This window comes from Chanos chanos, chromosome 3 (assembly GCF_902362185.1).
Source record: "Chanos chanos chromosome 3, fChaCha1.1, whole genome shotgun sequence".
In the NCBI taxonomy this organism is placed as follows: domain Eukaryota; kingdom Metazoa; phylum Chordata; class Actinopteri; order Gonorynchiformes; family Chanidae; genus Chanos; species Chanos chanos.
The window spans coordinates 5702501-5714178 of NC_044497.1; the positions used below are offsets into that span (position 1 = coordinate 5702501).

At 43.1% G+C, this 11678-nt stretch overlaps 1 protein-coding gene across 3 annotated transcripts in view; it reads right to left on the minus strand.

The window, feature by feature from the left end:
* plcd1a (phospholipase C, delta 1a) overlaps positions 1 to 8984 on the minus strand; it is a 25564-nt gene extending 16580 nt beyond the window's left edge. For 2 of the 3 annotated variants that reach the window (XM_030769593.1, XM_030769591.1), the window contains exons 1-2: positions 5385 to 5490; positions 1494 to 1652 (exon numbers count right to left, since the gene is read on the minus strand). In XM_030769593.1, the coding sequence (XP_030625453.1) occupies positions 1494 to 1652; positions 5385 to 5484 (259 nt within the window). In that variant the 5' untranslated portion in view covers positions 5485 to 5490. Of the gene's footprint in view, positions 1 to 1493; positions 1653 to 5384; positions 5491 to 8797 lie in introns of those variants that run through there. The other variant, XM_030769594.1, reaches the window with a different exon arrangement.
* Positions 8985 to 11678: the final 2694 nt, after the last annotated feature.

Below are 11678 nucleotides of genomic sequence, written 5' to 3' on the forward strand. Positions count from 1 at the left end.
TCTCTCGCTCTTTCTCTCTACAGTCCATTTTTCCTGAACACAAAGTGTTCTCCTATCTCTTTGTGTTGTTTTCTTTTTCTTGTTATTATTATTATTAATGACACATGGCGAATGAGTACGAGTTTGACACTAGCTCAACCGCATATCAGTTATCTATTGTTGTGGGTTCTCAGATCTGTCCACAGATTGAGCGGAGTAAGGTGTGCTTTCAGGTTTCAATCACACTGATAAGGGAATCATATGTGCCAAGGTACACAAACCACACCCAGCTCAAGGCTGACGAGGACACACGGGTAAACAAAGCAACAAAGTCCGACTGCTGCCTCTGATGAAGTTTAAACACGTTTTTCTATTTTAACACAGTGACATTGTGTGTGCTCCTCTTTCCATCTCCCTCTATTGTTTCTCTGTCTCTATCCCTCTCTCACTCACACATGCACACACAACACACACACATACACACACACACACACACACACACACACACCCATACACACATGGAAGGAAGCTGATAAACTGAGGAGTCTGATACAAGCCCTTTGGTCCGGTGGAACTGGGCAGGAAACCCTGAGGTGGAGAAAGCCTTAAACATGGTGTGGGAAACACAGCAACATCTCCCCTGTTTGTTTTTCTCTCTCTCTCTCTCTCTCTCTCTCTCTTCTTCCCTTGTCACACTATCTGTCAGTCTGTTTTACTTTCCGTTCATTCAACTCCTCCAAAACAGCGCCTTTCCCTACGTCTGCCTCAAAGACGAAAAAGTGAGAAAAGGGAGCGCGTGGAGGATGTGGAGGTGCATCGTGGACAAGCAGGAGTTTCTTCGAAAAGCTAAAGGTTGTGTGACTCGCTCGTGAGGTTTGATCTCTAACACAAAGTAAGGAAACGGCTCTCATTCTAACGTGTCAGCGACACGTGCGGCGTTCTAACCGTCCTGGGTGGTAACGTAACTGGTGTACATGAACGACTGGGACCAAGCTCCCAGTTCTTCTCCACGTCTATCTCCCTTTGCGGCTTTTTCCGGAAGAAAAGCTAATAAAAGTCTGACGAGACCGCGTGTGTTGAAGCGACATCAGACAAGCGTCACGTGAACACCTTACAGAGTCTTCATCAAAACTGTCACTTAATCCTGTTAAGAGAGACAGAGAGAGAGAGAGAGAGAGAGAGAGAGAGACAGAGAGAGAGAGAGAGCAGAGGAACAGGGTGAGGTAGCGACGCAGAGAACTGGGACGTGGATTGGTTATTGAGATACCTCAGACATTTATTTGGCACAGGGACAGGATTATCACCGAACTGCGCAAAGACTGGACGTCTGCTTGCATACAGCAGCTTTATCCCCTTCTGTTGAATATGAAATCTGAGAACAGTTTGGAAACCCACAGAGCTCATGCCGTCTTTGATCCATAAGAGAGATAACATCACACAAACACACACACACACACACACACACACACACAGACACACAGAAACGCACAGACACAGACAGAGAAAGTTCTTACATGTCTGGGTGCTTTTGAAGGTCTTCTTTGACTCGTGCCACATAGTTTTGCAGTCCTCCTGTAGTTTGTAGAAACGGGCTTTCTTCCACGAGTTCGACTTCACCTTCGTCAGTTCCCCTCCCGACAGCAGAAACTGCAAGTCAGCATCTCCCTCCAAACCTAAGGGTCAAAGGCAGGTCAAAGGTCAGCCAAACGTACAAGTGTTAATGGACAGTCAACTAGGGCTCAACTACATTCACCAAACACGCGCCTTCAAACGTTAAGAGCAAACGCTAAAAGCGCTGACTCGCTATGTTTTTCAAACGCTATTGCAAAATGTTTAGATCATAAACTCACAGATCCTCTTCCAATAAGCCAACATTTCATATTGGTTTCTCGTATTTGCTGATGCAGATTGGAAATGCTAGACAAAACCATGTCAACACATACAAAACTCACCACATTAATAACAAATGCAAGCAAATCTCTCGTGTATTCACATTATCTTTCCAAAAAAAACGTCCTGTAAAGAAGAGTTCTGAGAAAAAGACAAAGGAGACCGGAGTTTCCAAGCAGGGTGTGTATCACCAGTGAACTCTGCACAAACTTCCATCAGAAATATGTTTCACATATGAGATCAGCAGTTCATTTTCAGGAAGAAAGTTTCAACATGGATTCACAAGTGACTCATCATCCCTGAAATGTGCGTGTGTGTGTGTGAGAGAGAGAGGGAGAGAGGGAGAGATAGAGAGAGAGAGAGAGGGAGAGAGAGAGAGAGAGAGAGAGTGAGAGACAGAGGGGGGGAGGGAGGGAGTTTGTTATCCTAAACATGTACTAAGTGGTCATGTTTGTAGGTGTTGAGAGGACTTCACTGAGAGGTCAGAGGGACCGGTTCCACGATGAGCCGCCTCAAGTTCTGCATTATCCTGCGTCTCTTTCGCCAAGACTCCACTGACAGATTCCAACATCTCCGTTCAGTCTTTTCCATCCATCCTGACTCAGGCCTTCGGCATCCCCTCTCCAACGGAAAAACTGGATCACGTACGCGGGACCGGCGACCTCAGCGAGGGCCAATGTTTTCACCACTCTTTCGCTGGCGCGAAAAAGAGAGCAGCTCTGACCGCTTGTTCCTCACTGGTCCATGTGCAGGCTACACTGGGAGGGCCCTCACACACACACACACACGGGTGTGGTCACAGTCGCAACATAACAAACATTTTTTTCACCCTGCTGAGACAGGTTGTTGTTGTTTATGAGGGTCTGAAGAGAGAAAGGGGTGGGGGGTGGGGGGGTTAGAGACTGCCCCACAGCCTTGAGAATAATATATCAGAAGTGATCTCCAGATTTAGGCAAGCGGCCATTATCGGGGGGCGGCGGCACCGTTGCATCTGTTTACATGGAAAACGAAAGTCTGCGGCCATATTTTGGAACGTTCGTTTGACCACAAGACGGAAATTCCTGCACGCAGCCCTCTCCTGGATCTGTGCTGTGACACATCTGACAAACCAATCGTACACCACCTCATGACGTTTAAGCTGTGCCATCTCATCAATATTTAATCAACACCGTAATAAGGATGTAACAAACAGAATGCGTAGCCAAACAGTACTGGGGTCATGTTAACTCTGGGGTACCTGATGCATCTATGTGTCAGAGAAACTTCGTACAGGTGTGTGTGTGTGTGTGTGTGTGTGTGATTGTTTGTGACTGCTGAGAACACGATTATAGAATTCTTACCAGCATACCTTCACTCTGCTCTGAGCTAGGGAAAGACTGAAATGACTGTTTTAAACAAAACCAGCTGGACACCCGGCCCACTCGGGGCATTTTACACAAGCCACTCTAGCATGCGACCCTGCGTCTGCTCGAAAAGAGAGTTATGAACGACTGCGCCGACGACGCCTCGCGGGCTCAACTCCCCTGCCGACGTGTTTGGCTATCTCTGTCCACAGGTCGAGAGGAAACAGCAGTTTGTTTCATTAAAATGTGAGGGTCGGACTAAGCGACAGAGTTTGATGTTTCTTAAGGTAGACACTGAGCGTAAATTGAACCAGACGCATCGTGCTGATGCTGAAAAAAAAAAAAACGAAAGGGGCATCTTGCAATGTGACCTTTCTTTGACTTGCACTCTGAAGGGACAAGGTTGACTGGTTTGCATCTGGGTGGATGAATTCTTGCACACTTAATTGGGCCTTGCGTTCGAACCCCCCAAGGAGTTCTGAAAGCTCCAGAAATCGTTGAGTCGATAAGTCTGAACACCTCTGTTAAACATCCCCTCTGGCCGTGTACTATAACATGGTTTCTGCTTAAGCCTCCTGGAGCACTGAACCAAACGACAAGACAGCACAAGACCAGTGAACTGGCAATTAACGAACACCCTCCAGCCTGTTCAGAAGAGAGAGAGACGACCTTTGAAAACAGGATTTCTGTAAATGCAGCGTCTTGTTCCAGCAAAACTGTAAGAGCCAATTAAGTCAGTGGGACTTTTCCAGCTGGCCAGTAATGGGTGTGGGGGGTTTGGGTTTGGGGGGGAAGCAGAAAAACACTTTTAAGATGTGGAATGAGGACAAGAGAGCTTTCATGAGAGCAGAAGACCTGAGTGTTGAGTCTTAACTGCGTTAAGGTAGACATAGTTTAATTCTCTCGGTCTCAGTTCTAAGAATCACTGAAAGGTGTGAACTAGCAAAAAACCTTTCTGTTGCACCACCTTGGTAGAGCAGGGAATGCATTCCAATCAAACGAAACACAGACACGTGAACCTAAACACCACGTTTGGGTCGATGCTCCGCTTTGCATTCTGCCTCTGACAAAACATTCACAGCTGGGAGCATCGTGTTTTATTTCATGTGAATATTTCATGGGCTGATGTGGTTATTTTGAATATGTCCCTGAAGATGCCTGACAATCTTTTAAATGCTTTGGGAGGACTAAATTCCCTAACTGACTTTGGATCTGGCTTTGGGGTCTGGCAGCACAGTTCCCTTATATAACCCAATCTTCAACAACAGCCTTAATAAACTCACATATAACTGTCTCTCTCTCTCTCTCTCTCTCTCTCTCTCACACACACACACACACACACACACAGTAATAAATTCAATATTGCTCAAAGTCCCAGACGAAGAACGCCCAAGCTCTGCGCTAAAACTACAAACGCAACGAGAATTCACCCTAAATCTGGGTGGAACTGTCAGGACACTGGCGTGACTCAGTATGAACCTTCAGACAAGGCCGCTGGGATCGGTATTGTAGTGCAGGTTACATACAACACACTACCTTAACGATATCCCGTCACCTTATGGTCTGAGCAGTAGCTTTGGTCCAGTAGCAACGGTCGGTCTGAACGGTATTGTGGAGCTTCGAGTCTCGTACACTGAGCCCGTGTGTGTGTGTGAGTGTGTGTGCGCGTTGGGGGTAGGTGTGGGGAGGTGCGCACGTCTGTTCATACTGTGTGACCATACAGGAGTGCATATCAGTTCGTCATTTCACTGGAACTGTTGGTGAAACCGATGTTACAACTTACTGACTTTTATTCAATAGCAATAACGATGTAACAAACATTTACGATGTTAAACAACAACGACGACAACAACGGCAAGCACAACAGAAAAAACATTTTATAGCCTTCTTGACTTTGGTGTAAGTGGCTAATCTGTTTCAAAGACGAATTACAAAGTGTGGTTCAACTTCGTGCATAAATCTGTGATTCTGATAACAATGCTTATACATACTTAATGTTACGATAAACTCAACGTTTACCTCAGCGGCTTACGCGAAAAACTGCCGTTCTGGTATTACACCTTGTAAACTACAGTCATAAACAATAGCAGCTGGACACCCGAGCCATGCAGTCACCTAAGGTTGCTAACAAGCCTCGTTGTAATGCTACTGGTCTAAAACAAGACTACATACCTAAGCGTTTGCCGTTCTCTTGTGCAACTTTTCTACATTGCTCCTGGTATATCACTTCCTCCGATTTAGTCCTTTTCGGACGTTTACGAATACACGACATCGCGGATCTCCTCCACAGAATCCCGTTACAAACTTTCTGTGGCTTCAAACTAAAACCTGTAACAGAAATGCATGACGTCTGACCCATGGGGCGTGTTTGGCTACTATATAATCCTGCAGCATTTACACGCGTCCTCATCGGCTCAATCCTACTCTCCCCTACTCTTCCTCTCTCTCTCTCTCTCTCTCTCTCTCTCTCTCTTAAGAAATACCTTTTCTATGGAAATACTTTGGTTAATGGAGTGCTCACTCCTCCCTTGCATTGCTTGATCACCATTATAATTATTACAATATAATTATAGCATTGTAATTTGACTTCCCTCTTTTTTGTCATGTAGTATGAAAGAAAGTAATCATTATTTTACAAAAGGAAATGAACAGTCACAATAACGTGAATGATAAATAATCTTTTTCATTTTGAGTATTTGATTGATTAATTATGTATAATTTAGACATGGTGCAACCGTCCCTGGCATGTGGTACAACCATCCATGTACACTGGGACGGTTGCAATAGTGGAGTGACTGTATTTAAATCAATTTTGCAACCAGTACATAGTTCATAAAATCACATAAATACGTTGTTTCTGTAGCTGACGCATTAAAGTTTGGCTATTGGCTATTCCAGTGTAAATGGGTTTTGATTTATTGGGAAAATCCCCTGCAAATCCCCCACATACCATTGCGGTAATAAAACCATCTCTTTCCATATGTTAAATGTGTCACATTAAAGTGCTGAAGGCTTTGGCTATTTTCACGCAGCATGTTTTGTTTCGGATGTTGGTTAAGAGTTCACTTACCGTGTCTGCCGGCCGAGCCGTTTACCTCCATGTCTCTCTCTCTCTCTCTCTCTTCTCACTCTCTCTCTCACTCTCTCACTCTCTCTCTCTCTCACTCTCTCTCTCACTCTCTCTCTCTCTCTCACTCTCTCACACTCTCTCTCTCTCTCTCTCTCACACACTCTGTCTCTCTATCTCTATCTCTAGGTGTGTTTCAGGGAACAAGTTTTTTTTTTTTTTTAGCTAAGGTGCATTCGTCAGATTATCCAGCACCGTCAGCTGATCTATGAGATAAATTAAATCACTTCTAGAAATACCTCATCATTTCAGTCAATTGTTTGTCTAATTGGTATGTCTCGAAATCATATTATAAAGAGTAATCCAGCTGTTGTCTGTGCTGGAGACACATAAGTAGTAAACACTTAACACAAATTCATAATTTCTGTGCTTGTAGCCTGAGAAAGCAATTCTTACTGAGAAAGCATAAACAAGCTCTCCAACACAACAATGGCTCAGCCCTCAATCATTATAACATTAATCCAAAGGGGGGGGGGGCACTTAGCCACACTGAAACACACCAAAAAATGAATTTAATAAAATATTCTTCGTGTTGAGAGAATGCATGGCGCACAAGTACACATATACACACACGCGCGTGCACACACACATTTGTGTCCTGTGTTTCTGGCAATCCCACACATCCTCTTCATCATAATGAAATAACCTGGTGCTTATGAATTTTCACCCCCCCCCCCCCTTTCTCCCCATCTTGATAATCTTGACTTTTCTGATGATTTTTGTCTGTGTCAGGTGTAAAGGCTAGCGTGGAAGACATGAAAACCTTGGTCAAACAGGCTTTATGTTAAAATCACGCCATGTATGCCTGATCCCGTCAAAGTATGTTAGGGGATTTCACAGCCCTTAGCAGTCTTATCAGAGGACAAACCTTGGAAAACACGAGTGACATATTCCCAGATTCATCCCGTCTGAAAGTCTAACAACGGCAGCCAGGAAAAAAAAAGTTCTTATATATTACATCAACGTAAAACAAGTTCTGCAATGCTGCTTTGAATGCTGTCAAGAATGCCAGAGTGATGATGGAAACTTTCCATGCTGCAAATTCACACCTGACACGGTATCAAACACCGGGCCCTACAAGAGCACCAACGGCCAAACTTAGTACTCGTCTGCAGTCTTTAGGCAAAGGCAAATCAGTGTCAAGAGCATGTGCTAAGGATGCCGCTACTAAGGGAGGCGAAAAAAAAACGAGAAGGTTAAAACAAAATAAAATAACACACATACGGTGCAAGAAAGGCCCAGCTGAGGAGATAAACGCACTTGAACATGTTGCTAAAGACAGAAAAGAGGGAGCTCACTATGGTCTTACGCCCGATAGGGAACAAAGATGAGAGGTATGTCATCAACACAATGGTTAGCGCAATCCACATATGAAGATAAATTTATGTGGATTGCGCTGATTCGAAACCATGATCACATTACCGATACGCGAGCAGGCTGTTCGATTGTGGCTGAGGACTGCTACTGTGGTTCAGGTGTGTATATAAACAAACATCCACGAATAATGGCAGAGCGCCCTCTGTTGGTTCAATCAGTGACCAACAGAGTGTTACAAATGTGACAAACATAAAATCAAAATCATTCACTACCCAAGATGCATATATCACAGAACTTAATCACTCTTATTCATTCACACATAAACTTATAAAGCAAAAGGAACATTTAAAAAGGGAGACTGGAAGATATACTCGCCATGTATGTACAGATTTTTATAAACGCAAAGTGAAACTATTCTGCCTGAGTTTGTTTATTCTAAATTTTGGGCTGTTGCACCTGTGTCATCCTGCCGGAGTAAGCAAAGTATATATATTTCGAAAATAATTGACCTCGTCTATGTTAGAAAACATTCAGAGGTCGAGGCAATGAGCGAGTGAGATTCTGTAAAGCGATAAGTTAGGTTTCTTGGTGAGACGCGACGAGGCAAAACATACGGTCATCTAGAACAGTGCCATGCGGCGTTAACAACAAATAAAATTAAAGCTGGCAGCTGTTTGACCAGAATGTTGGTATTTTTTTCTGTTAGAGCCCCACAACTCACAGACCAGAATACAAGATGCTTATGTAAAGTGCAAATGTTCATGAGTACAAGTACGCACTTCATGAGTACATTTCTAAATCAAATTCTGTTGTTCCTTGTGAACAAAAAAAGTGGTCGAATCCTCAGCCAACTTGGGCAGACGATATTTAGACCACAAGACCCTGTCTTTGGGTTGGGTAACATGACAGTGTCAGACTTAAAACGTTACTTTGTCACAACCAACTTCATGTCTTTCATGTCTCCCGTCACATGAGGGTTTTTGATTTTGGGTCACATACCATTGCAGCAATAAAACAATCTCCAATTGCAGTAATAAAATAATCTCCGTCATAAGTGAAAGCGTCCCATTAAAGTGCTAAAGGCATTTACTATGTACGTGAAACACGCTTCGTGACGGATTTTGGTTAAGAGTTTACCTACCGTGTCTACCGGCTGAGCCGTTTGCCTCCATGTTCCTCACTCAGTTAAGCTAAAACTCCACAGTTGGACCAAAAATTGCAGAGACCTTCGCCGCGAAAAGGCGCGCGCGCAAAAAAAAACAAGTTTAAGAGTCAAGAAACTGTCAAAAACTGGAATGAAAGTACGTCAAGACAAGTGTGTTGGAACATCCGCTGAAGGGAAGCTTTTTGCTGGGCATGAAGCGCGCCTAAGTATCAACCCAGTATCAAGAATTTGCTCACACCCACCCCACACCGGTCTTACAAGTCTTGGGTCGTAATCACAGCCATGGCATTGTCTACGCCTAACATGCTGCATCAGTGTTGTTACAGAAACGGACAGAATGCACACTAATGGAAACTGTAATCTGATTCTTCTGGTTGTGACAACTATGCACTTTATCCGCTCTCTGGGCGGACACCGATCTCATTGAGTTTAATCAATGTCACTACTATGGACATTGTCAAATCGCCAGTGTCTATGATGCGTCTTGTTTCAGCTGAGAACACACCCTGTATGTTCACACTGCTACAACACTTTAACAGGATTTTATTTGCAGCTTCAGCGAGGAACTCAAACGTATGCTATAATTTTGCTCGAGGACAACATAACCTGGAAAATACGAATCATTTAAGAGCACATGCATGGTTCACGTGGCTCGCTTGTGTGTTTCATTGTGAGAAAAGAACTCTCTACCACAATGGGCGTGTTTACTCAGTCGAAAACCTGTCAGGCAGACGTATGTGCTGGAAAACAACGTAAAAATTGCATTGTTAATTACTGAGAGGCCAAAGAACTTCCCTACTGAGACTGTCACGAATATTTCATCCTTTGTCAATTTCCCCATTTCACCCATCGCCTCTCACCTGCAATCAGACACCATGTAAATATATAATACTTTCTTAGTGTTGTCAGTACATCAAGTGTCAAAAAGGCCATTGTTGAAAAAACTGTTACACAGTCACCATCTAATATAATCAATAATCTAATCAATCAATAAATATAATCAATATTATAATAAAATCTAATATAATATGATTCACAGTCAGTGTCTTTTCTGCTCTACATGCAAAATAATTCTTAATTCAATCAGTTTATCTGCGATGAATCAAACGGGACGTATTACAGAGCAATCCTTTAAACATTTGCCTGTCTCTGGTACACTGATGCTTCTGTGCTTTCTAACAAAAAGACCACCATTAGCAAAAGCTTTAATCCTTAAAAGTCGGAAAAATCAAACCGAATTCACTGTTTTCCGTCGATTCTTCACTATACAAATAGGCCTACTGCATTAATCCCCTGCGGCAATATCACACAAAACGTCACGACAAACAAAATTTATCGGTTTCCTGGTTTAAATGAGATGTTTAATACCTTGGACAGGCTAAATGTTTATCTCTTAAAATCTATTCATGCAGGTTTAATTAACCAGCTGCAGTTCATCGTTGTAGGTGACTCTAGTGCGTGACTCTGGGGAAGATCCCTGATTTGTCACCTCCTTAGAATCTAAACAGCCGCGGCAAGCTTTCCACCTGATCTGTCGAGCTTTGGGTGTGAAGTGTCAAGGGCACCGTATGCTACAGTAGCTAAGCCAAACCAGACCAGACCAAACCTAACCACATACCTCTTTGCATCACCTCGTTACTTAATAACTACACCTGGCTTTTACAGACGAGTCCGTATAGATCTATTGACTTCAACAGCAAACCAGAGGTTGTTTTCTTTGGTGTTTACAAAGCTACTGAGGAAGACATTCTCTCTGTCTGGTCGGGGCTTGAAAACACATGACACTGAGCACTGCCGCCCCTCAAAACATGGGATCTGCAGGTGGTTTGCACCGCAGGGTGTTGTTCTCCATCGTAAAGCACAAAGGGTGATTGTTCCCACGTGTTGGAGAAGTTGGAGCACAGTTACGTGCCGTCGCGCATGTTGTATCATTAAAAATCACAATGCCTTTACTGAAATCCGCGAGGTACGCCTCAGCATTGGCCAATTGATTAGACTGGTTTCCATGTACATACAATAGGCTATACAGTCGCAAAACTGTAGCCTATATTTGCAACACAGAGGAGCCACATTTAAAGCAAAATTTTCATGCTGGTTAAATTGTTAAATGTGTGTGTGTGTGTGTGTGTGTGTTTGTTTCATTTTCATTTTTATTTATTTATTTGTGGAGGATAGATATTGGCTGCCCGCCCCGCCCCACCCCCCTAAATTCCTTGCATATAGGCTATATACCACACATCAAATTCACCTCTGATAATATTTATGGATCCTATGGAATTCACGTTTTCCACGTTTCAGAATGCCCAGGACGAGAGGTAGCGTAAAATTAAGTAACACAAAGTGTCTTTGTGTTACATTAACAGAATTGTTAATTGATTTAGAAATTGGACCACTGTTCTATTCTCAGGTAAATGGATTAGTTACAAGATTAAAAAGTGTAGCCTAATGATGCTCCAGTTTGGAATTTTAAAAATTTTAACATACTGCATATTTGCGGAATAAATCGTATATTCTATCAAGAATTCTTAAAAGTGTATTCTTCAAAGAATCCGAGCACACACGTACAAGGCTACACACGCAAGTAAACCCACGCCCACTTATGTTTCATTTAGTCCACCTGCCTTATTTTCCCTGCACCTTTAAGAGTAACGCCTTATTGCTATGGCAACGGTATGTGTACAAAAATGTCTGCTTCCGGGAGGAAACGAGAATGGAACCGTATTAGTATCTATGCAGAACTGTGTCTATTTCGTCATTAGTTTTACATTATTGTCAGTGCATCCAGTACATAAACTTTTTTAAAAATATTTTTTTTTTCCGGGTAGGCTAACGACATTAGTTTGTTTTGAATGTAGCC